At 36.8% G+C, this 27,473-nt stretch overlaps 1 protein-coding gene across 7 annotated transcripts in view; it reads left to right on the top strand.

The window, feature by feature from the left end:
- Window positions 1–27,473, top strand: part of LOC138740411 (phosphatidylinositol-binding clathrin assembly protein-like) — a 98,145-nt gene that overhangs the window by 65,722 nt on the left and 4,950 nt on the right. For 3 of the 7 annotated variants that reach the window (XM_069892999.1, XM_069893000.1, XM_069892998.1), the window contains exons 14-21: window positions 11,665–11,748; window positions 13,910–13,975; window positions 17,005–17,115; window positions 18,898–19,029; window positions 20,305–20,335; window positions 23,113–23,230; window positions 25,354–25,410; window positions 26,068–26,172. In XM_069892999.1, the coding sequence (XP_069749100.1) occupies window positions 11,665–11,748; window positions 13,910–13,975; window positions 17,005–17,115; window positions 18,898–19,029; window positions 20,305–20,335; window positions 23,113–23,230; window positions 25,354–25,410; window positions 26,068–26,172 (704 nt within the window). The remainder of the gene's footprint in view (window positions 1–11,664; window positions 11,749–13,909; window positions 13,976–17,004; window positions 17,116–18,897; window positions 19,030–20,304; window positions 20,336–23,112; window positions 23,231–25,353; window positions 25,411–26,067; window positions 26,173–27,473) is intronic. The other 4 variants (XM_069893001.1, XM_069893002.1, XM_069893004.1 and 1 more) reach the window with 4 other exon arrangements.

Raw genomic sequence — 27,473 nt, 5'->3', positions numbered from 1 at the left:
TTATTGAAACAATTTATATTTTTCTGAACTAATTTAAGAAAGATGGAATGTAGATTATCTTCCACACCCCTTTCTGCCACTGTTGCAAAGAATAAACCAGTTGTGGGCCTAAACTGTCGAGAGTCAGAAATTTTGAAAATCTTTTGCTATTCATTTGCTAAGTTAATGGATTTGAAAATTTGCTGCTATGAACTTTTCAAAACAAGTTTAAAATTTAATTGGATGAATAGAAATTGATTTATGATAATACTATTTCTTCTGGTAGGTTGTACCTGATGTTGTTCAATACCATTATATTTGCCAAAAATACAACATCTAGAGGAGGTTTTGTTTCATGGGTCAAATTTTAAGAAAATCTGAATACTTGTGAATAATACTGTAAATTAGTGAAATTAAAATGTTGGTAATGGCGTGCAGAATGTATTTTGTTAAGATAAATAGATGTAGGTTTTGCAGAAGTTTACCTACTCTTGTCAATGATGTTCAGTTCAGTGATTCCTTTGCAATATGTTGAAATATCACCAATGCTTTATGTAGTATTGTTTGGATGACAACCATGAAAATATTAATACAGTTCTATGACAGAATCAAATGGCTTCGACTAAAATGATGCATGAATTTTATCCATGTTGTGCAAATATGGACAGGCTCTTAATTTTTTAAAGAAATTTAATTTTTAACTTTATGAATAATAATCTTTGCCAAACCTTGTATTTCAGTCTTCTCTATGGAGTCAAATTACTTTCTGTAAAAGTACTTGGGTTTATTTGATTCCCTTGCTGCTTTTATTCCTTATTTGAGGAAAGACCTTAAATGCTTTTATTTCCAGTACTGTATTAAGATGTCTCCTTTGTGTAGTTTTTGTCAAGTGTTAAATGTAATGATTAAGCTGTTTTGTATCTTGGATAAATGTAAATAGGTTTCTTAAATTTCTCTTGTAAAAGATCCATGGAATTCTCTCTTCTCCTCCCTCACCACCAGCCACCACCGCCCACCCCCCCCCCCCCCCCAACCCCCAAGCTTGGAATCTTCTTAAATGACATCTTTATTCAGGAAAAAACAGTTTTCCAGTCCGTGCATATAACAATTAGCCCAAAGCATTGCGATCACCTTACTGGTCTCATCCTTAATTATAGAAAGCAGAAAAGGACATTTTCAGAGTTCACAATGCTACAAATGTCTTGTTTCTTAATTCTGAATCCTTAGAATTTTTAGTCCTCTATATCCCCAATCCCAAGAAAGTTCAAATACTCTCTTTCTCACCCTTGCTTTCATTTGAAATACAATTTTTCTGTTAAGGGGAAAGGACTTTGCTGCATTTTACAATGTGTATATAAATAGATAAATATGAGCTACGGTGCTTTTTCTTTAGTAATGAATTTGTGATTCATTAATGTCTGAAATACTGGTGATACTATAGATCACCACAAGGAAATATGATTTGAAGTATTTACAGAGATTATCCTGTGTATACAGCCTTTCAAGTACATTTCAGAATTAGACATTTATCACTAAAGTAATTTTAAATGCTTTGAGTATTTCACCAACTGCCAATTTTAACTAATGTTCTTCTTTGGCTTGGCTTCGCGGACGAAGATTTATGGAGGAGGTAAAAAGTCCACGTCAGCTGCAGGCTCGTTTGTGGCTGACAAGTCCGATGCGGGACAGGCAGACACGGTTGCAGCGGTTGCAGGGGAAAATTGGTGGGTTGGGGTTGGGTGTTGGGTTTTTCCTCCTTTGCCTTTTGTCAGTGAGGTGGGCTCTGCGGTCTTCTTCAAAGGAGGTTGCTGCCCGCCAAACTGTGAGGCGCCAAGATGCACGGTTTGAGGCGTTATCAGCCCACTGGCGGTGGTCAATGTGGCAGGCACCAAGAGATTTCTTTAGGCAGTCCTTGTACCTTTTCTTTGGTGCACCTCTGTCACGGTGGCCAGTGGAGAGCTCGCCATATAACACGATCTTGGGAAGGCGATGGTCCTCCATTCTGGAGACGTGACCCATCCAGCGCAGCTGGATCTTCAGCAGCGTGGACTCGATGCTGTCGACCTCTGCCATCTCGAGTACTTCGACGTTAGGGATGAAAGCGCTCCAATGGATGTTGAGGATGGAGCGGAGACAACGCTGGTGGAAGCGTTCTAGGAGCCGTAGGTGGTGCCGGTAGAGGACCCATGATTCGGAGCCGAACAGGAGTGTGGGTATGACAACGGCTCTGTATACGCTTATCTTTGTGAGGTTTTTCAGTTGGTTGTTTTTCCAGACTCTTTTGTGTAGTCTTCCAAAGGCGCTATTTGCCTTGGCGAGTCTGTTGTCTATCTCATTGTCGATCCTTGCAATGGTGCAGCCGAGATAGGTAAACTGGTTGACCGTTTTGAGTTTTGTGTGCCCGATGGAGATGTGGGGGGGCTGGTAATCATGGTGGGGAGCTGGCTGATGGAGGACCTCAGTTTTCTTCAGGCTGACTTCCAGGCCAAACATTTTGGCAGTTTCCGCAAAGCAGGACGTCAAGCGCTGAAGAGCTGGCTCTGAATGGGCAACTAAAGCGGCATCGTCTGCAAAGAGTAGTTCACGGACAAGTTTCTCTTGTGTCTTGGTGTGAGCTTGCAGGCGCCTCAGATTGAAGAGACTGCCATCTGTTTACCGGATGTAAACAGCGTCTTCATTGTTGGGGTCTTTCATGGCTTGGTTCAGCATCATGCTGAAGAAGATTGAAAAGAGGGTTGGTGCGAGAACACAGCCTTGCTTCACGCCATTGTTAATGGAGAAGGGTTCAGAGAGCTCATTGCTGTATCTGACCCGACCTTGTTGGTTTTCGTGCAGTTGGATAATCATGTTGAGGAACTTTGGGGGACATCCGATGCGCTCTCGTATTTGCCAAAGCCCTTTCCTGCTCACGGTGTCGAAGGCTTTGGTGAGGTCAACAAAGGTGATGTAGAGTCCTTTGTTTTGTTCTCTGCACTTTTCTTGGAGCTGTCTGAGGGCAAAGACCATGTCAGTAGTTCCTCTGTTTGCGCAAAAGCCACACTGTGATTCTGGGAGAATATTCTCGGCGACACTAGGTATTATTCTATTTAGTAGAATCCTAGCGAAGATTTTGCCTGCAATGGAGAGCAACGTGATTCCCCTGTAGTTTGAGCAGTCTGATTTCTCGCCTTTGTTTTTGTACAGGGTGATGATGGTGGCATCACGAAGATCCTGAGGCAGTTTTCCTTGGTCCCAACAAAGCTTGAAAAACTCATGCAGTTTGGCATGCAGAGTTTTGCCGCCAGCCTTCCAGACCTCTGGGGGGATTCCATCCATACCTGCTGCTTTGCCACTTTTCAGTTGTTCGATTGCCTTATATGTCTCATCCAGGGTGAGAACCTCATCCAGCTCTAGCCTTAGGGGCTGTTGAGGGAGCTGGAGCAGGGCGGAATCTTGGACTGAGCGGTTGGCACTGAAAAGAGATTGGAAGTGTTCTGACCATCGGTTGAGGATGGAGATCTTGTCGCTGAGGAGGACTTTGCCGTCTGAGCTGCGCAGCGGGCTTTGGACTTGGGGTGAGGGGCCGTACACAGCCTTTAGAGCCTCGTAGAAACCCCTGAAGTCGCCAATGTCCGCGCTGAGCTGGGTTCGTTTGGCGAGGCTAGTCCACCACTAATGTTAAAATATAAGGAATTGGGGGTAAATGAGTCTTTGAATAACGTGCATGATAAAGTTTTGCTACTTTATTTAGTTGATTCTTAAGGGAAGGTGAACTAAGATGGTATTGACCATTCAGCCCTTGATGTTGTCCCAGCCCTTATTCCTTTTTATAAAAAAGAAGTGCATGGTCGGGGTGGGGGGGGGGTGGCGTCACATGATGCCGTAGGGTTAGAAGGCAAGAACCTAACCCTCCTGGGAATTAGTTTAAAAAAAAGTATAGATTAAGAGAAGTTTTAAGTTATCAAACATCTTAAAAATACTTTTAAACTCCTACATTACGTTCAACATGTCTCCAAAGAAAAAAAAATAACAGCTGCCTTTCCTAGACTGAAACGAAGAGAAGATCAAGAAGGATCAGAGCCCCGCAGAGACTCAGAAGTGGGGACTTAGCATACAATCTACTCCCTGGGTAAGTGCTTTAGCTGAGGGAACCTCTAACAACGTCACTCCTCTGCAGTGCAGGGGAGATGATGATGAAGAAAAACCCAGAAGCGTAATGCACGTGCCCGAAAAAACCAGGTCCTTCCAAAAGATTGTTACAGAAAGGAGAAGAAGTGTTGGGCTCTCAACGGAAAAGCAGTGAAGAAATTGAAGAGGACATTCAATTAATGGAAATGGAGGTATTGAAAGAATCTAAAGCTCTTAAAATAAATAACCAAAGAAAAGATATAACCAATATGGAAATGTTAATTAAAGAATTCCATGAAATGAGAAGAGAAGTGAGAAGAGAAATAGAGTTGTGGAAGTTGTTAATAAATTGAAAAAGAAAATTGACAAGATGGATGTGAAAATGAAGAAGTGGAACATATGGATGTTACATATGAAGGTTACTATTGTGGAAGATTCTAATACTGCCTTAGTTAAGGAAAATCAGAATCTCCAGCAAAAGTTAGATATATTGGAAAATGTTAGTAGAAGGAACAACATCAAAATAGTGGGCCTTAAAGAAGGAGTGAAAAGGCAATATCCAAAATCTTTTTTTTTGCTAAATGGATTCGAGAGTATTGGGTGAAGCATATTTTGAGAATCGTATTGAGATTGAAAGAGCACATAGAGCTCTCAGACCAAAACTGCTTCTGAATCAGAACCCACATTCAGTGGTGATTAAGTTTCTGCGATATCAATATGGAGAAAAGATCATGACTTTAGCAGCAGTAAGAGCAAAGAAAAGTCCACTTGTGTATGCAGGGGTAGAGTGCTATTTTACCCTGATATAAATGCTGATTTATTAAAGAAGAGAATTTAATCCAGTTAAGAAGATTCTTTGGGAAAAGAGATTCAGAATAGTGCTGCGCCATCTGACAACTTTGAAGATTTTCTTAACTGGAGGCGAAAACAACTTATTTTCGTGCTTTGAGCAAGCAGAAGATTTTGTGAAAAATCTTCCAATAATTTAGAGCGAATAAAGAGTCAGAAGTATAACAGTTGTGGACATTTCTGAAGGGATTATACTACTTGGTAGTATGTAATGAATGGCTAGTTTAAAATCTCATTTACTTTTCTATTGTTAATCCTTGGGATTTATTGAACCTTCTTGATTTTTTTTTTCTTTTTCAATATATTATGAGCTTCTGTTTAGAGGAACTGAATGGTCACAGTTAACATTTAATATTTCACACAAGCACCATCACAACACCAATCACAGCCTAGCAACAATTCGATACATTGGAAGAACTAAAGAAAGGCTTGTCATAGTCTGTTCCAGATTCGATACATTCAAGACATTGTGATTTTGCAGGGGAGAACCATTCTGATCCTGAAGTGTAAATATCTTTTGGAAGCAGCTCTTGTGACCAGCCATTTTTGTGGAATTCAGAGCAAAGCCTGCTCTGTGAATGACTGGGCCTTTTTAATGGATTGACCTGTGCCAGGAGAGTCTTTTGGGAAGTAAAGAGCTTAATTTTGATTGTGACTAACAGTGAAGGTTACTTGGAGAGCAGAGCCAGGGTCTTGGAAGCTTTGTGGAGGCTGCCCAATTCGAATCTTGCCAACAAAATGACCAGGAGTGTTATGACTACAGCTAGTGTGGATGGACATTTCTTCAAAGGCAACGCAAGGAGAATTAGTGAGTCTGTAGCAGCGACAACTCCCGTCTTCCCATCAGTTCAACATTAATTCTGGGCATCAAATTTCAAAGGCCTACACTTCAACACTAAATTCTAAAGACTGAACTTTGAAGTAACTTTCTAGATGTTGACCTGTACTGTAATGGTTTTGGGTATAAGACTAGCGCATACACACGCACCACCACACACACACATAATTGGGATAGATTTAGTGTTAAGGATAGCTTAAAAGTTAAGATTATAGTTTAAGAGTTAGAAATTAGTGTTTTAAAATTAAACACAGTCTGGTTCATTGTCTATAGCTGCTCATTGTGCGTGGTTCATAACCATACAAAATGTTTTGAGATTAAAATACCGGAAGTTGGGAGGAGTTGGGTCATGTGGGCAAATATGACTTCAGTCACAGTCTTTAAAATGGAGAGAGTTAGTGTTGACTACTTTACCAACACATACTGGGGGGTTATTTTATTGATTATATATAGCCATAAATGTAATGATTTTAATGTTGTAAAATTACACTTAATTTTCTTTCCTTACTTGGGTTGCCAGAGAGGGGATGCACCAGGACACTGAGTATCGAATCAGGGATTTGAAGGAGGAGGGATTGCAGGCAGAGATGGAGAAAGGAGTGAATGGGTAAAATAGTGAAATTTTAAAATTTTTATGTTAATGGATTAAATGGGAAGGTGAAAAGGAGGGTATTAGCGCATATTAAGAAATGGGAGTAAATCTGGCATTTCTTCAAGAAACATGTGTAGCTGAGAAAGAACATTTTGAAGTTGAAAAAAGACTGGGTTGGGTAAGTGGCGGCCTCATCATTTAACTCTAGGGCAGGGGAGTGACAATCTTGGTGCGAAAAAAAAATCTTTTAATTAAAATACAAAATGTAGTAATAGTCCCAACAGGGACATTGTCAAGTATATTCAGAATTGTGTACTCTTCTAAATCTCTATGCACCAAATCTGGTGATGAAAAATTTATACAGGAAACTTTTTTGAATTTAGCAGAGGCACATGAAAATATTTTAATAGGAGGAGATTTTAATTTAGAAGAATACCAAGATCTAAAGCAGAAAAAGCTATATTTGTATTGATTGATGAGAGATTTAAATTTAATAGATGTGTAGAGAAGAATCCATCCTCGGGAAAAAGATTTCTCTTTTTATTCAAATCGATATGACTCTTATTCTAGAATTGATTTATTTTTAATCTTAGCACATTTGCAGGGTAGGTAGGATATTAGATGCAGAATATAAAGTGAGAATTTTATCTGATCATTTGCTTTTATTGATGTCGATAACAATGCCAAAGATAAATCAGTTTATAGATGGAGATTAAATTCATCATTAATAAAATCTTTGAAATCCGATCTGTTTAATAGAGAACAAATACAATTTTTTTGTGATACAAATTTGAACTCTGTAAATTTGTAATATGGGGAGCCTTGAAACCATATTTGAGAGGTCAAATTATAAGATGTCAAAAATTAAGAGGGATTATATGAAAGAAGTAGATCGATTAGAACAGGAAATAACAGTTTTGGAAAAAGATCTCCAAAAAATAAGTTCTAAGGATAAACGTAGACAATTAATTAATTAAAAAAACCTACAATATTAATGCATTACAGACCTATAGAACAGAAAAGGCGATTACAAGAACTAAACAGAGGTACTATGAGTTAGGTGAAAGATCACAAAGTACTTGCATGGCAATTAAAAGCAGAGCAGATATCAAGAATGATCAATGCAATTAAAAATGATCTAAATTTTATTATTTACAAAACTCAAGAAATAAATGAATTGTTTAAGGAATTTTATTCTAAATTATACAGTTCAGAGTCTTTACAAAATGAAATAAAATATAGGTATTTATACCAGATACATTTGCCTAGATTGAATATGGCTGAACAAATAGAATTAAATGCTAATTTTACACAATTAGAAGTGAAAGAGGCAATTAGTTCTTTACAAAGTAATAAAGCACCTGGAGAATATGGATTTTCACCAGAATTTTATAAAGAATTTAAAGACCTACTGATTCCTATATTTATGGAAGTGCTTGATCGAGCATCAAGAACACATACACTCCAGAATAATTTTCAACAGCAATAATTGCTGTAATGCAATAACAATAGAGATCCTCTGAAGCCTTCATCATAGAGACTTCACTATTGAATACAAAATGCTCGCTAAAATATTGTCAAATAGGATGGCTAAATTACAGTATTACCAAAATTAATAAATATGGACCAAACTAACTTCATTAAAAGAGACAGTCAGCAGATAATGTGGCCAAATTAATCAGCATTGTTCATTTAGCACAAAAAAAAGTTCCAAGTGTCACTGTGGCTTTAGATGTAGAAAATGCTTTTGAAAGATTGGAATGGGACTTTTTGTTTTTGGTTCTGGATAAATTTGGTTTAGGATAAACTTTTATAAATTGGATTAAAGCATATAATGAACCTAAAGCTAAAGTAGTAACCAATGGTCAGATTGCTGCTTCATTTTAATTGATAAGATCAAGCAGATAAGGATTCTTTGTTTTTATACAGCTATAGAGCCATTTGCCAAAGTATTCAGCAGAGATTTGGGATGTAAAGTTGGTCAAGAAGAGTATAAAATTAGTTTGTTTGCAGATGTTTTAGTATATTTAATGGAACCAAAGACTTCTTTAAGGAATCTACAAAGTAATTTACTAGAATATGGCAAGATCTCTGGTTATAAAATAAATTGGGATAAAAGTGAAATTATGCCTCTAACAGAAGGAGACTACACTCTGTCAGAGGAATACTTAATTTAAATGGCCAAAAGATCAGATTAAATATTTAGGGATTCGTGAAGATAACAACTTTAAAAAATCTTATACAAGTTGAATTATTTTCCATTTGCAACTCAAAAAGGTTGCAGATGATTTTTTTTAAAATATGGATGAATCTGCCTATAACATTAATAGGAAGAGTTAATTTTCCATTTTCCATTTTATCACCTAACTTGTGACCTTATCACCTAACTTGCCAACTTTGATACTAACAATGTACTAGATCTAATTCAAAATATGAAGTGATTTTACTAGATAAATATTTCAAAGGAAGCTGTCAATTTCTGTTCATACTATTTGAGATTTCCCATCATGAGAGTATTATGGCACAATTCACAGTGAAGTTAGTGCATCGGATTCAGTAAAGGACTGAGTTCAGAGAAAATTATGGCCAATCAAATTCACTAAATAATCCTTTGATGGAGAAGAATTTGAATACATTAATATTTATTACTGAAAATCAACCATAGCAGACGCTGTTAAACACGAGTCCTTCACAAATGCCCTTGTCTTTATTAAATAGGACACATTTAGGCACGTCCTTTGGGTAAGTGTCAATTGCTGTGAAGAGTTTGCTTCATCATAACTTTATTTTGGAGAAAGTATTCTGAATTAAAATGCTTATTATAACTGTTACAGTGACTTTCTTGGTTTGACAAAGCTTTTCAAAACTATTAGAAAAGCTATAGAGTGAAAAATGTTTGCAGTCTTCCTACATTATGATCCTGAAATAAACTGATGTGTGTTGGTAGATCTTCACCACCCTTTCTCCCTATGAAATTTGTTCAGTGCACATGAATCAAGATATCCAGCCATGAAGCAGTCAGTGCTGGTAAAGTGAATAGCATTACGGGCTAATCTATGGCTGCAGCGGTACAGAAAGGGTACTGTTGGTGTTTCCAGATTTGATCTAGTTTCAATCACATTGTGGTGATATTTCTGAAAGAAAAATGTTATTGGGCTGTGTTATACACAGTTTCATCCTCAGAGAATCATAGAGTTTGTGCCATTGCATCAACACGTTTCTTGATCTTTAAGGAATTTTATTCTAAATTATACAGTTCAGAGTCTTTACAAGATTAAATAAAATATAGGTATTTATACCAGATACATTTGCCTAGATTGAATATGGCTGAACTCCTCACCTCCATGAACTCACTATGGAAGTGGGGCTACTCTTCAGAATTAATGGGAAGAGTGTTAACTTTTAGCAACTACATTCCAATCCTAGATTACCATTTGAACAACAGTATATGCACTCAATTTTGGGCACTGTCCAAGACCTAGTCTCCAACTTGTTTACCCAAGCATACAATAGAATTGGCGTTACACTCAACATCCAGAGTTCCCAATGAGACCTCCCATATCCTCTGCCATGTCCCTTCATTTACATTAATTTAAATAATAAGTGATTACAGCAGTACTGAGCATTGGCCAGCCATAAGCTTGTCTCACTTGGTTATAGGTCGTCGTGCATTAATAATATGCTGATTAAAATTTAAATTGACCAAAAGAAATTTAAGTGATAATGCAGGATGTCATACTGCAGTAAATCACTCATTCTGTTTCTTCAGATTTTTTTTTTTGTTTCTCTGAAGAGCCACCATTATAAATCTTTTTTTTTAAATTGATTTCAGTGCCATTCCTGGCTGTTATAAGTGTCAGTTTTTGGCTAGAAGACATTGGTGGGGGGAATTGCTGCTGCCCAGTCATTCCATCGTGTCTGATTTACTATCTTTTTCAACCCATTCTTCTGCTTTCTCTCCATAACCCTTGATTCCCTTCCTAGTCAAGAACCTACCTCCTTCCCTTAGCAATGGCTAAGAAATAACATAACATAACAATTACAATGTATTGCAATTACTTGGAAATACGACTCCCCTCTACATATAGCACGATGGACTGGTGAGATGAATAGTTGAATACCTATGGCAAAAAATTACATGCAGAACAAATATGACATATTTATCAAGATATGGCAGCCATATTTGGATCATATAGGGGCCTAATTATAACTACAATAATAAAAAGGACATTAATGGATGCTGCTATAGTATAAATGCAAGTGACTTCCCCATATAGAATTTTTTTATGGTCAACATAAATGTGAACCCTGACAGTGTGTGGATTTATATTGTGAAAAGGAATAGGGAAGGGTTGTTTTTGAAAGAAAAGTAGAGAGTTTACTTTGTATATTTATGGGGGAAAAAATAAAATGTTAAACCTATCTCCTTTTATCTTAAATATTCCCAATGACGACCTCTGCTGTCATCTGCAGCTATAGATTCATCACCCTCTGGGTAAAGAAATATCTCATCATCTCTCTTTTAAAGGGATGTTTTTGTATTTCAAGGCCAAATCTTCTGGCCCTAGACTCCCCCACCATGGGGAACATCCTCTCCACATCCACTCTAACCAAACCTGAATGGGATTTACTCTTAAGACCTGAATTGATACATTTTTTTTTCAGATCTACAGAAATTGTATCAGATTCCAAAGGAAGGGAGGATATCAGTTGAGGCCTAACAAACAGATTGTTAAAGATTTTTTTTCTTGTATACTCTTCTACATATGCATTTGTATTCCATCTCATTCAAAATGTCTTCACAGCCAATTAGTGTTGTTACAGTTTAGAGCCATTTTTCTAATATAGAAAATAGGGTGATCATTTTGTCTATTGTAAGCTCACAAAGCACTATTGCTATTGACTGAATAATGTTTGGTAATGTTAATCGTGAGTTGAGAATCGTCCATAAAGGGTTAACTCCAACTCTTCAAAATAGTGTGATGGTATTTTTTTTTTTAAAACATTTATTTGACTGAAAGGAAATATTGGTTTAAAATCTCATCAGGGATTGATTATATTCCAATGTAATGCTGCTTTCCTGGACTTTTTGATCACAAAATTTTCAGGTCCTTTGCACAATATTATTTGCTTACTTTATGTGGCATATTTGCATCTGTAAAAAATCATTTTACCCATTTAGTGAAGTGAAAATTTAGTCAGTTTAGGTTTGTCGCAATTTTAAAAAGTACAATGAGAAGGGTTCATCTCATTGTACGAGCCATAATTTCTACACATAATTTCTGTAACTCTCTTCTAGATGTATTCAACTCTTTTGCTGAACCAAGTCCTACTACATCTACAAAAATTGAACATTTTCCTGAGGTAGACATCTTTGATGCAGGTATCTAATGTGTAATAATTGCAGAGCAGTGTTGACTCTTCTAGAACAATATAAAGAATTATAAAAATCGTAGCACAGGAAGTGGGCATTTGGCCACTATGCTTGCTTAATTCTCCAAGTGCACCTACTTTAATTCTATTTCCACTTTGAACTTGTATAATTTCAATCTTTTAAACTTGATGTCATTTTGCAGTACAACTGAGTTGAAATCTTATTACCTCTTTTTAATGAAGAAATTAATAGTCTCTGAGACAAAATCTCAGCTACTTTTTTTTAAATTCAAGGATTATTTTAATTTAACTTTTCTTAAAGGATTATTCATTTTAGTTTGGCATGATTAGGAGGAACATGGCTTAAGTATATCACTGATTTATAATGGATGAACTGCAAATATATACAATTTAAGTTATTCATCCATTTGTCTTGTGTACCAAAATGTGGTCATGTGATTTATTTGCTGAATTGCCATTTCCAAATATAGAAAGTGTAACACTTTTGAGTATTTTCTCATTGGGAGACAATTTAATTTACATGGAGAAGGTCTAAAAAAAAAGACAGTTAGCAAGTGGGAAACCTAAAACCTATTAGATTTCATAAGATCAACTTGTGAAAAGGAAAAGTCTAATTATGTCAAATGGGAGTCCATTTGCAGTCAGAAACAGGATGATTTGTACTTTGTCTTAAATAGATTATAAAGAAATTAAGCAAATACATCATGGCAGAAGACACAAAATACTTCCCAGAAACACTAGATAATTGAGTGGCTGTTGTTAATGAGGGAAAGTAATTTTTGTAGAAAAATAGTGCAAAAGAAATTGGTGAGATTGATATAGTTCTCAGTTTTAAGAGATGGCAATGGATGTTATGTTCAAAATTCTACAGATTCTTTAATGGTTAATGCAGATTTGGAGCTTAACCAACATGGTTTCACAATTTAAGAAAGGAAGTGACCAAAGTTGGGAGCTACCAAGTTGTTAACCTAATGTATCAGGAGAGAGACTGCTAGTTTTTAATGAAGGATGTAGTAACAGCGTTTTTGCCCCTACCTGTTTTTATTTAATATCCAAAGTCCTCTAGATTCAAGGAGGATAATTTTCTTTGTACGTATTTAGGTGATTTTTGTATGTCTGTATTTTTATATTTTGGTTTTTGTATAATTTAAGGGATAGGGGAGGGTGTAAGGGGGCGGGGGGGAATAAGAGAATGTAAAATTCAGTTTATTGGATTTGCACAAGTCTGTGAAAAATCAAAAATAAAATATTCAAAAAAAGGATGTAGTAACAGAAACATGCAGAAAATATTGAAGGTGTGTATGTGTCTCTCAGTTTGGCAATTAAACAAGAAAGTCTGCAAATGCTGGGTTTGAATACAACTCTCTGTTTGATGAGTGGGATACTTCAACAATTAGTGCTTGGGTCCAACTATTCGAAGTCGATATCAACAATTTGACTAGGGAAATCAAATGAAAAATGTTCAGGTTTTCTGATGACATTAAACTAGTTTGTGACTAGAGCGAAAAATACAAAGACACTTCAAGTGAATAGAGTCAACCTAATGAGTGTGTTAGCAAAAGAAAGATGAATATAGCATGGAAGAAAAATAGGACAATCATTTTGCACAGTTACGGAGGGGATACTTTCCTGACTGAAGATTCTGTGGATTACAGTCTCCGAACGTAAGGTAGGGCATTCGGAATCGACATTAGAAACAATGTTGTGAACTTGGATTTCTCCATCCTGGAGGACGGTCATTCAGATCAAAACCGAGATCAATACATTTCTGGATATTGAAGGAGTAAGGAATTTAAACTTGTTTAAATTTAGACATACAGCACAGCCACTTCCGGCCCATTAGCCCATGCCTCCAATTGACCTACAACCTCTACGTTTTTGAAAGGTGGGAGGAAACCCATGCAGACGTGGGGAGAACATACAAACTTCTTACAGACAGCGCCAGATTCGAACTATGATCATTGACACTGTAATAGCTTTGCACTAACAGCTACGCTAACTATGCAATCCCATGTTGGGATAATGTAGAAAATTAAGCTAAGATCGATCACCCATGATTGTAATGAATAATGAAGCAGGCTAAAATGCCACTTTGTCTACTCCTGGTTCTAATTCTTGTTATCTGAACTCTTATTCTTTTTCTGGATCAGATTCCTTCACCTCAAAAGGACCAACTCCTGCTCCTGAAGTCGTTTCTACCCATGACCCCTTTCTTGGTGAGTTGCTTTCCTTTGAGAAGCAAGTTAGCTTCCTCTCTGTCGTCAATGCAGTCTCCTCACGTATATATGTTTGCACCTGCCTTATCTCCCAGTTAAACTTTTTTTTACACTTTAATGCTGCAGGAACTGCAAATGCACATTATCCCATTTCACACTTTGCTTTGCTCACTTGCACTATGGTACTTTGAATATGTATTCACCCCCTACCCCCCACCTTTTCATTATGTATTCACCCCCTACCCCCCACTTTTTCATTATGTATTCACCCCCTACCCCCCACCTTTTCAGTATGCATCCTTTCTTGTTCATGTCCTTATTTTTGCCAGCTCTACCTTTGCTAGATTTACACTTCATTTTTCTCTTCCAGTGATGTTTTTTATGCTTCACAATGTTCTTGTGTTTTTCCTGTTTTTATCTCCATTTCATTTTTCTGGTGTGAAGAGAAAGATTTTATCCTATCAAAGATACTTAATTTGCTTAATTTGTATCTCTAGAAATATTCTTTCCCATGCAGTTCCTGAATTTTCAATTAAGTACATTGTGTCAGTTTTTGGGGCTGTTCTTTTGATGGATTTGCACATTTTCCTTCGAAGTGAATCTGTTGACTTGGGTGATTACGGTTTAAGTTTCATAATCATGATTTCTTCTTCCATAGTTTTGTTTATGTCCATTTGTTAGTGGCCTGAAATGGGTACAATACTTGAGGGTACGATCAGAATAGGGAGACAAAATATTAAACTTGTATATTGGTACTCGGTTTTAATCTTGAATTTGAGTAGCGTAGCACTTGGAAGTGAGAGCTGGTTGATTTCACAAGCAGAGAGAAAGACTAATTTTACAAGAATTGGTTTTGGATGCAAAAGGATAGAGGATTTGAAAAGTTCAAAATAGACTATGTGAGGTGACTACAATTTGTTTATTCTTAATGTTGTGATATAACCTGCAAATATAAATCACTGAATTGAGCAAGGTAATTGTAGAAATACTGACTGAAAAGAAAAATAGGAACTGGTTTATCATGTAGGATGGAACATGGTCATGTGGTTTTTAATTTACTTGTGCAAGCCAAAAACTAAGATTATTAACCTGCTCTCAATTCCAAACTTGTGGTTGAAAATCATATAGGTGTTTATCCAGGCATCTTTAAAATTTGACCTTTTATTTTCCTTCACAGTCCTTTCTGGTGAATTCCAGGCCATGATATAGGTTATAGATAGATATATATCTATATAGATCTATATTTATATAGATCTATATTTATATAGATCTATATTTATATAGATCTATATTTATATAGATCTATATTTATATAGATCTATATTTATATAGATCAATATTTATATAGATCAATATTTATATAGATCTATATTTATATAGATCTATATTTATATAGATCTATATTTATATAGATCTATATTTATATAGATCTATATTTATATAGATCTATATCTATATAGATCTATATCTATATAGATCTATATCTATAGATATATATGTATTTAGGATATAGGTTATTATAGAGTAAGTTATTCTAGCAGACAAATCTGCTCCTTGGCCCAGCAAATCCACATTAACCATCAAGCACCCATTTGAGTTAATCCTGTACTCCTTTTTAATTTATTCTCCTCGCATTCCAACCAGATTCTTCCACTACTACAACAGATGTTTGTACATTAGGGGGAAATTTACAATAGTTAATTAACTGATCAACCCTCTTTGGCATGTAGGAACAAAAGCAGAAACCTGAACAATAAAGAGGGAATCTATAATCTCATCAAAGACTAATGTTGGGACCAGAATTGAACACATTGCTCGAGCGACGATGTAGTAGCTTTATTAGTTGCACCAATGTGCCATCGTATTAAACTATCAATTAACATGATTGCTTGTCTGCTAATTATTGACTCCTCTGCTTGGCGAAATAGGTTTCCATTCTTCCTGTCCACTTTTTTTTTAAACTCTCAGTAATATAGCCCTGTGGCGGTACACCACCGGCCTACTGCAGGGGGCAGGAGTGTAAGGGGACAGGACAACACTTGGCCGGCTGCCAATCAGTCGGCCTGAATGGAATCAAGCCCCACCCGGTCGGGTGTCAATCGCCTTCTGGGATATAAGCCTGCGCCGGCCTCCCGAGGCCTCTCGCAGAGTTGCTGCAGCCTCAGCCAGCCTGGCTCTGTGGAAGTCTTTGTGGATTAAAGCCTGTTGTACAGTCTTTACCTTGTGTGTGTCTGATTCTGTCTAACAGCGCACCACAAGCCCTATGTCCCCATTTGCTGCAGAGAAAACAACTGCAGGATAGTTGGTCAGATTCGCAAGTAACAGGTTTCAGAATTGAAGAATTACAAATCATTGAACTACATGTATCTAATTGAATAATTAAAGTGCCGACCATCAGTACATGATGAATCTTAATTTTTTAAATAAATTTTAATTTTTACTTTTTATGCAGCTGTCATTTTCCTCTAAGTATTTCTCTAAAAGCGACATATGATGGCAGCAGATTTACAAATTTGGTGTGAAGTTAAGAATCATAAGTCTTTTTTTTGGAATAATTTTAATTTGGACATGCAGCGCAGAAACGGGTCCTGCAACCCTTGACCCCTATGCTGCCCTTAATTATTCTGAAATGACCAACACCTCCCGTACATATTTGAAGAGTGGGAGGAAACCCATGCAGACCCAGGAAGAATGTACAGACTTCATACACACAGGGCCGGATTCAACCCCCGGTCACTTGCGCATCCAACAGAACTTGCTCAGAACCAATCTAAAACAAATGCTGAGATATGAATACACACGGTAAAATATTAAAAGCTCAAATTCTGTAATTTTCCACAAGTGACTATATCAATACACTTTATTCCTTTTAAAAATGACCATCCATTGTGCGTGGCACAGTTGATGCAACACTGTTATAGAGCAAGTGACCAGGGGTTGAATCCGGCCCTGTGTGTATGAAGTCTGTATGTTCTTCCTGGGTCCTGTTTTTTTCATGATAATTTATTGCATCAATCTTTTTTTCCTAGGATTTACTCCTCAACCTGTCCCTCAAATGATTGCTCCAACAACAATGAATGTGGACTTTGACTCAGTGTTTGGATCCAAGTCAGGTGCTACTGATGCCCAGAATGCAAGCGGTAACACCCAGTCTTGAATTGTTTTGCTTATACTAAATATTTCTAGTCTGTCATAAATAGTAGCAGCATTTGCAGTGATAATGCCATTTATCATATATACTTATGTAATAGTCGATCCTGTGTAATAGTCACTTCCCCCTTTCATTTTTTTTGGCCCAAAAATTGTTTTTCATATGATCCATATAAAGGTCGACACCCTATTTTTAGCCCTGACAGCCCACCCATCTGAGCTGCCACGAACCCTCACTTTGAACGCCCGCCTATCTGAGTTCCCAACACCCCAACCACCTGCCTATCCAGGCTCTCAATGCCCTGACCGCAAACCCTCACTTCGGCTACCCGCTAATCTAAGCTCCCGATGGCCAAATTGCCCACCCATTGGAAGCTCCCAATGCCCCAACCACTAACCCTCGTCCCAATTGCCTGCCCATCTGAGCTTCCAAAGCCCCATATGTTGACTTACCACCCAGTTCCAGCCATCCAAGCTCCTGATGCCTTGAATAATGCAGGTATTTATCACGGACTAAAGTAGTACTTCCCTTCTTTCCTTCCCCCCACCTCCAAATTTGACATGAAAAATTGATCGCAAAACCTGAGTATATATGGAATGTTTGGATTCGTGAGAATTTTAGCCCTTCAAAAGTATGACCTGTGTAAAAGTCAAACAATTGGTCCAAAAAATATATTACACAAGCATATACAGTATTTACTCTATCAAAGCATCCTTTTCAAAGCTTGCAGTTTTTCCCCCAGGCAAGATGTTCAACACTCATCATCTGCTTAAGTAAATATTCCTGATCAAGCGATATATTTGACCTGTCAAGAATTTGATTTTCCTCTTTTGATGGTGGCAACATGGAGATTATCCAGTAGTATTCTGCCATTTCAGTAATAGGGGCTCAAGGACCATTATCTGGTGCACCTTGAGGCAGGTTACGTTGAGCATTTTTATAGTATTCTTTAAAATTTCTATTTATACTATTGTGATATACCAGTAATTGACAGTACGAACCTAGTAGCATGAAAAGACCTACACTACTTAATACATGTATATTCTGAAATGGTGTTAAAAGAATTGTGTAATGTTTTAGAAGTGTCTGGTCTGTTGAGTATTCTCCATGTACACTATATGGACATTTAACATTGATTCAACTTTCTTACTCATTCTCTTTACATGATTACATTTTGACTTGATATCTTCATGCTAAATGATTGGTGAGTTGATTTGCATTGCTTGAATAACGAAAATCTAACAACTAGAGATCATATTTCATTTTACTCACACATACAAGACCACTGAGATTGTGAACTTAGTATGTGCAGGCTTTCTGTCTAATTCTTTGAACTTGTTTCTCTGTACTCCTTTCAATCTATAAAATGCCTTACTGTGGACATTAAATAGCAACTTGTAATATCACAAAACAACCCAACAAACTTTGCATAAAGCAAAGAGATGACAAAAAAAAAATGTTTACTAATGTTATAAAACATCTCGAATATGTTTTTAGATAAAGCTAAAATGATTCTGGTATTTAAACCTGCATTTTAACCCTTGAGTACAAAGGAATTAACTGAATATTGAAACATTAAAATGTTAATCACTTTGATTTCACTCAAGCCTTTTTTTTTCTGGAATAGATAGAAAATCAATTTGTATAATCATTTTAGACTTTAAAGTTTGTATGTATCATACAGTTGCTCAATCAATCAGGAAAAAAAGATAATTAACTCTTTTGGAGGACTTTACAGCTATTCATTTAGTGATTTTCTTTTTCTTTTAAGGTTTTGGTCAACCAGGTGAACTGTTGATGCCAACTCTCCTTGCCAAAACTCAAACAACACCACCAGTGAGCCAGCAAAATAACAAGCTATTAGCAACTGACTTGGATTCATCCCTTGCCAACCTTGTGGGCAGTATGTATACAAGAACAACATTTCTTTTGAGATTTTAGCAGTCTATAAGGATTAAAGAAATGACTGTTTAACTTGCAGAGATATGGGGGTGGATCATATAAACTGTGATAGGGTGAGGCGGGTTATCTGAGGTAATTTTTAGATTGAGGTATTATAAAATTAACAACCCCAAGACTGAGAAAAGAGGAGGAAGAAAATTCAGTGTTCAATTAGTGACCGAAAGAAACAGTGAACTGAGACAGGTTTTTTTTTAAGAATTTAAATTTTACAATTAAAACATTTTTACAACATGCTTTCATAGAATGAATCAGGGAAAGGAGAAGTGTCATTGGGCAAAATATTTGAAGGCATCTCTAATGTGGTACCATTATTTACAAAAGATGAAAGGAATACGTCAACTGCAGATCAGACATGAGAGGAAGTAAAAGCCTTTGTGTTCCATAGGAATATAGCATGGAATTTAAAATGTAGCTCAGTGGGAGAAAACAAAAGTTGAAAGAAATTTTCATGTCCTGTTTGATCTGCCATTTTTAATTGTTTAAAATCTTAACTCACAATATCAAAATCCACTGCAGTTGATTGTAAGGAATACAATTCTCGGCTACAGAAAGGCAATCGGTGTATTGTTAGGTGCATCTTGAAAGTGGCAAATCAATTAGAGGCAAACCCTGTATAGCACGGTTTCGAAAGCACAGGTTTTGACATAACATGGTTTGAAATTTCTGACCCGCAATTTTAAATTTGCATGGTTAACATTATATTGTTGTTGCTATTTAAAACACCGCATAATACTTTGCAAAATAATAGTATAAAATATTTGAAATATTGCTGGCGAGCTGTGGAATAGAGAGAGTTAAGTGGCTCTGTTGAAAGTTATTGCTGTCCCCGCTGTGATTGGCTCCTTGCTCTATCCTGTAGTGTTACCAGTCTAACTTCGGTGAAAGTTTTGTGTGGGCAGTTTGACACAAATCTACATTAGACAAATATTTTCTTAAACAAACCACGTTCAATTATTGCCAATAAAGATCAGTTTTACATATCCCTTTTATATGATTGGAACATATTACATTAAAGTACATTGTAATAATACTTTTGAACAGTGTAGTTTTCCATAGCACTGAACTTGCTTGGAATGCATTAACCGTGTTATACAGGGTATGCCTGTAAAAGTAAAATAAGTTTAATATATCTCCATATTTTTACTGTCTTTGTTCTTTGGTACTGATCAAGACCATTACTGACTATTGAAGCTCCATTCACTTTTTCTTTTCATAGATTTGAATTTTGGAGGAACCCCCATGAAAAAGTAAGGATTTTAATATTAAATAATGGAACTGATTCAGGGATCAGAATTAAACTGGGAGGAGAGGGAAGAACAGGGGGAGCAGAGTTGGTGTTGGTCAGAAAGCTATCATCCCCATTGGGGAAAATAGTGATTTTTTTTTTTGTTGCTTTCATTAGAAACTGAATTAAGAAGGAACTATATGGAGGAGAAGAGGCATTTCAACAGGCTTTTGCAGCCAAAAATCAAAAAGAAAAAATTATTACAAGAAATTCTACTTGCCATGTTCTTGTTTTCAATGATATTGGCTTTCCATAGATGGTGAGAGTATCACTTACACCCTCACTATCTAAGAATTGCTATCTTACCAATCACTGACAGTGTAGGTTTCCATTTCAATCAATCTCCACCCTCAACTGTGGAAAATGTATGGATTTCATCCCTCATGTATTTTCTCTTTCCAAATTAATGAGCCACTTTAATGTCAGTTACAAATAAATGGAAACAATGGAATGAAAAGTAATTAGTATTGTAAAGCTAATTCTAAAACTTGTGTTTTAAAACCATAAAGCTGACAGGCCCTTTTTCCCAACTTGTTCATGCTGACTAAGTTGTACATAAGCTCATCTCGTTTGTACCTGCCACTGCCACTTACTATGGCACTCATTCCACGTACTCCCTACCCTCTGTGTATGTTTATATTTTCAAAAAAAACTGTCCCTCAGATCCACCTTAAATATTTCTTTCCTCACCTTAAATCTATGACCTATAGTTTTAGACTCTCCTACTCCAGAAATGGCTGACTATTTGCCTTATCTGTGACTCTATTTACCTTGTATGCCTCTATAAAGTCACCCTTCATTCTCCTGCAATTCAGGGGAAAAAGTCCTAGCTTACCTAGTTTCTCCCTCCAGTCCCTGTAACATCCTCATAACATTTTTTTTGCACCCGTGGCAATTTACTGCAGCAAGGTGACCAGAACAGCATGCAGTATTCAAAGTGTGGCCTTGCCAATGTTTTGAGTATCTCAAGGAGAGGCTGGATAGATGGGACTTCTTTCCCTGGCGTGTAGGAGGCTGAGGGGTGATTTTCCAGTGATGTATAAAATCAAAAGGAGCACATATAAGGTGAACAGACTAGTAATTTTCACACTAACAAAGTGCAACACCAAAAGAATTATGCTGCTCACCTTCAGAATCATGATCATGTTGCTTCAGCAAATGATTAAAAGTCTTAACCTTTTCTGGATTGCCTGTCAAATTTAACCATCTTAAGTTATGTGATTAACCATTACAGCTGACTTCCAAAGTTCCTGCTTTTCCACCTAGACCATCGTACTCTTTCGAGATGTACCCAAACACTCTGAGCAATCCTGATTTTCAGGGGCATGTTTGGTCAGAGGATGCCTGACCTACAAAGATTTATTCCTGTTCCAGCACCGAATGACATTTGTCTGTAGTCCATCAAATCACAAATGATAATTGTTTCCAGGGGCTCTGTGATAAGCAAGATCCGAGTTTGGGAGGAGACGGTAGGTTCCAGACCGTCATTGGTAGTGTGGGGAATGGTCAGCTGCAGACCAAATGGACCCTTCTAATCTCACACTATTGAATGGGAGTGAGTGAAGAGTGGGATTGAACTGTGATATTAAAGATTGTGTGGAGTGGGAAATTAAATTCTGTTCATGTGGATTAGCATTTTTGTAGGGAGAGTGGTGGACAATAATCAAAAGTAAATGACATCCATAGAAATGTTTCAGTGCCACCCTTTGGCATGTTTCCACCTGATTTTGAAAAATTGGTCTCCTTGGATTTACACGTTTGTAAATTAAGTTGATGGTTTTCTAAATCTGTCATTTGTGTTTATTTGTTTCCAAGTTTCCATTGCCATTTAGTATTTCATTTCAATTTCATCTTCCCTCTTATTCTCCATCCAAACTAATAAAGGGATGGGTAAATACTATTTAATTTTAGAAGATTGACCAGCACAGGTTTGGAGCCTTGTTTCAGTGAGTAGGTGTCAATAGTTCTTCACAGGCAACATGCAAAAAAGTACAGCTTGTCATAATTCATTTATATATTGCTGGCATGCTCTTGATTGTAGCATTTTAAAAGAAACTCTTGCAATGGGCACATCTTTGCTGAGGTCCCTCACAGTCTTGAATTACCATCTGATAAGTTGGCATCGGAAACCAGTTGAGTATTGGCATCACATACCTGTACTTTAAATAGAATTCACCAGGTTGAATTGTAAAGTTTCAAAAGTAGCAACAGTTGATATGTTCTTCCAGTGGTTGTCAATCTGTAACCTTATCAAACAAGGTGTGCATGGGAATTTAAATTAGCTAACTTTTGGAGGATCACATGAAAGAACTTTCATATTGGAGACTGGGTGTATGCTTGCATTAACTTATCACTTTGTATGAATGATTGTTGGAAAGATTAGTCTCTACTTGCCCTTCTCCCCTCGTTCCATGTTGACCTGAAAAGCCAACCACAGGTTTGTCTTGAACAGTTTAATCCCAATAATTAAGAGATGCTTTGCCTGCCTCACTAATAGATTTCCTTTTATAACACATGCATACCTCGATCTTTCCTTGATTGTGTGCATTTACATGAGATTTCCCTTCAAAGCTTTAACCAGCATGTACAATGTGAACTACAACAAATGACAAGGAAAGGTCTGTGGTAGAATTACATTTCAACAAAGCTGATTAGAGATGACAATAATTGATTTAGATGAAAAGCAACTCTTGCTTTTCTCCTGCACAATAAAGCTGAATTTTGTTTCTTGTTGTCTAGAATGGATCAGCAGTGGACCCAGAGTGGTGAAAAGAAATTGACAGGAGGAACAAATTGGCAACCAAAGACTGCAGCATCAACCTCCTGGAATGCAGCACCAATGAATATCCCTCCGATGGTATGTTTAGAACTTCATTAATATGAAGTCAATTAAATGAAGTGTTAGCATTAATTTGCTGTAAATCAAAACCAGCACACAAGTCCATCCTTCCAAAAAAACTCATCTTGCATTACAGGTACGCATCCTTTATCCAGAACCCTTGGGGGACAATGTGTTCCGAATTTTGGATTTTTCTGGGTTTTTTTTTACCCCATTGTTTACCTTTATTATCAGTAGTGGACTGTTTGTGTTAAGCCAGTAGCCTCTGAAGGGAGGGGATCGATAATTAATATTCTAGGTTTTTTTTTTACTTTTCAATGTTACATAGGTTTCAATACCATTTTTAATGCTATACAAGATTTGTTAATATTTTATTTTATTGTCATATACCTATGTAATATCTATTTGATGAAACCAAAAAAAAATACTGAAAAAGAAGGAAACTGTCCCACGGCCCAGGTGTCTGTGCCGAACAAGATGTCCAAGCAAACAAAAAATCTGCTTGCATGTAATAGATATCACTCCATTCCCTTGGAATTCAAATCTATCTAGAAGCCTTTTAAATAACTACTACCAATATTGTATCTGCATCTACCACTACTTCTGGTAGCCTAATCCAGATACCCACCACTCTTTTTAAAAATTAAAAAAAGATTGCCTTGCTCATCTCCCTTAAATTTAGTCTCCCCTCACCTTTAAATACATGTCCTCTAATGTGTAATTCTTTTATGCTGGGGAAGAGATTCTGACCGTTACCTCATTGATGGTACTCATGATTCTATAAACTTTTGTCCAGTTGCCCCTCAGCCTATGCTCCAGAGAAAACAATTCAAGTTTATCCAATCACCTTCTTTACCATTCTATCTACTTTCATGACAACTTTCAAAGAACTGTAGTCCTCAACTCTCAGATCCCTCATGGACCTCCAGCCAGAATAGCACCTTTCATCCACCACCCTTGGACTTCTATGGGACAGTCAAATCTCTAACCACACAATTAATTTACCCTGGGTTCCATGCTTCTTTTCCTTCTGGACCAAAATAGGTTTTTACCATTCTTGTGTTAATAGCTGGTCCTGCATACTTTTGAAGTTAAGATACCATTTGATTCATTTATTTATCTTCAGTTTAACTCTTCTACTTTATTTTCTTCTTCCTGACACCTTTTCATAGGGGTACATTTTGTATATTACTTTGTGACCAACTTGAGTTATGGAATGTCTGGGAAAACAACATTATCGATCCAGTAAAAATCTTACTGGTGTCCATAGATGCAGTATTACAAGAACCATCCTGAAGTTCTTGAGCATAGTGCCTTTATACATTAATGTCAATCCCAGTTCTAGGCATGGATACTTTCACTCGTCACCTTCCTCAATGAACTGTTGAAGTTGAGGATAGGATGGGTTTAGAAGGATATGGGCCAAACAGTGGCAAAAAGGACTGGCTCAGGTAAGTAACTTGACAGACATCAACAAGTTTGGCTGAAGGGCCTGTTTCCAAGTTATCAAACTCTACAATTGTATTCATCCTAACTATGTGAAATAAGATGTGAAGAAATACAAGGATATCTTTTCACTTGCATCCTTTTCCCAAGTGTTTAAAATTGATTGGAAAAAGAAAAGTGAGCCTCTGCTTACCACTTCATTTCACTTTAAAGACGAGTCAGATTTACATTACAAGTTATTTTTAAATTATTATGCCATATGCTCTCAGGACTGAAATGGAAATGAGTGGTGAATTGGGAGATGGTTTTGATGTGGAATTGGTTTCTAAAATTCCAGTCACCATGATTACAGTTGCTTACAAGGACATCTGAGATTGTTACTGGGAAACATTGTGAAATACAAACAAATTTAACAAGACATGTTTCCAAGGAGAAAAAACAAATTTTAAGTGCTGGGTTTTTCTGCTACTCTGAACTTTTTAAACGAGCATCCTGGACTGCTATCTATTGCATATAAATTAAAAGGAGGTATCACATGGTAGTCTTGTATGTATTCAGTTATTTTACTGAGCCTCATGCTGAGTCATAGATGAAATTGAGTTCATAATTTTCTCTTTTCATGTAAACCACTGGAATAATAGATTACCAGGAGGCTTGTGCAGTATTATTTAACAAATATTTATATTTGGATACAGGTGCCACCCCCAATATCCTTCCCAGTGTCAACACCTCAAGTGCCTGTGTATGGAATGGTGAGCAACTTTTAGTTAATATTTCCACTATTTCAACCTAAAATAAAGGAATTTATGTGCTGTCAATAATTAATTGGATTAAATTTTTCCTTAACTTCAAACATAGATCCCCCCCCCACAACGTATTGTCTATTCCCACAAACTAATTTCTGCATCAGACGCTTGTGAATGTTGTAATCTATTATGCAGTGAAGTGGTTCTTTTGGATTATTGCAGGGTAAGTGGGACCAAATTGTTCCAGGAATGCCTGTCTTTTAGGTATTCCTGGGACAACAGCTTGTTATACCACAGCACTAGATTTCAATTAAGGAGACAGTGAGGTGGTTGTCAGGGGTGTGAGGATGCTGAAGGAAGGTTAGGCAATTCCCTGGCAAGCATGCTTAACCCATTATCTTTAGATTCCTTCCAATGCTGGTGTTGGCTAATGCAGTCCTTAAAACTGATTGATAACCTCTTGTTGATTTTTTAAATTATTTCTTGGGCATATATTTCCACAATATAGCAGAATTAGACATTACTGGAGATACTGCATTAAAACTGGATAAAACAAAATAAAATTATCTACCTCTAGGAAAGTTAATTCTCCTGGCCAATAGATGCATATAAGCAATTAGCTTTATGTACAGATTTATTCTAATCATTTTGTATCTGTGACAGGTACCTCCAATGGGAACTGTACCTGTAGTAGCACAGCAACCAATGATGTATCCTCAGCCTGTAATGAGGACAACTAATCCTTTTGCACCAGTTAATGGAGCTCAGGTAATGTCGCATGAACCAATCATTTTATGTGAAACCTTTTTTCTCAAGTTATTTCTCATCAAACACTGCAGGGTGCACTGTGGCATGGCCAGTAGAACTGCCCCATTGCTCCAGTAAAGCAGGTTCAGTCTTGATCTTCTGTATTGTCCATCTGGAGTTTGCATTGTAATTATTAATACTTAATTAAGGTTAAGCTATATTTCTTAGAAATATGTCTTATGTAATGTGGGTTTGGAACAGGGTTACACAGACACCCATACAATACATTCATAAATTATGTCATCTTTCAGAGTCATGACGTCTTCAAGCCAGAGGCATGAAATCACATGATTTCCTAGAAACTGTTGCTAACAGCTATTAAATGTCACATGATTTGGAGAAATATTGTCAAATTCAGACATTTTGAATCAGAAGACTGCAGGAGTTGAGAAGTCAAGACCCTGTGGCACATGCAGGAGTAAAACATTAATCTCTAGAGAGGGAGGTGCTGGTCTGTACTATATCACAGTAGCCAGAACACTGGTGTTAGACCCTTGTGAAGCAAGTAACCAGAATAGGTGCTGCTCTATCACTCCTAACAAAAGGGGACTACAGAAATAAGTGGATTTCGAAAGGGAGGCCATATTGTGATTTCTCTTTTAAGATATAAACCTCATCGTGGGGGGAAAAAAAAACTCCAAAACGCTAAAGAAGCAATGGGGAAATGAAGAAAACCAGTGTGAGAGTTTAAGAAGAAATCTCTTCCTGGGAAACCAACTCACAAGATTTGTGAGTTTGAATAGTCTAATACTTCGTTAACAAATACTTCATTACTGCTTTAAGCAACAATTTAAAAGAATTTGATGTTTCATAATCACTTCTGAACTACAATTTAATAGACCTCCAAGTGCCAACATGACTTTAAAATACTGAGCCTTAAAACTAACTTTTCAGACTAGAGTTTAAACTGAAATAGTTTGTCTTTAATACACAACCCCCATTTATACAATTACATTTGCGCATAGTGGGGTTTAAGCTTAGAATTAAGTTATGTGATTAATAGTTTAATAAAAGATATTATTTTGAATTTACCACTGTCTGGTGAATCTTCCATTGCTGTTCCTCTGTTAGAACTAACGGGGGTCGGTTGGTTCGTAACCGCATGCTCTGATGGAGAGCATACTTCAGGAGCTCGGTTTCCCCCCCCCATCCCAAAAATGTGCTGATTAGCAGGTTAATTGTCCCCTAGTCTGTAGATGAATGGTAAAATCTGGATGTGGGGTGAATAAAATTGGTGTTGATGGATACTTAATAGTCAACAT

This window comes from Narcine bancroftii, chromosome 8 (assembly GCF_036971445.1).
Source record: "Narcine bancroftii isolate sNarBan1 chromosome 8, sNarBan1.hap1, whole genome shotgun sequence".
Taxonomy (NCBI): domain Eukaryota; kingdom Metazoa; phylum Chordata; class Chondrichthyes; order Torpediniformes; family Narcinidae; genus Narcine; species Narcine bancroftii.
The sequence above is the reverse complement of the archived record's forward strand: the minus strand, read 5'-3'. Positions and strand labels throughout refer to the sequence as shown.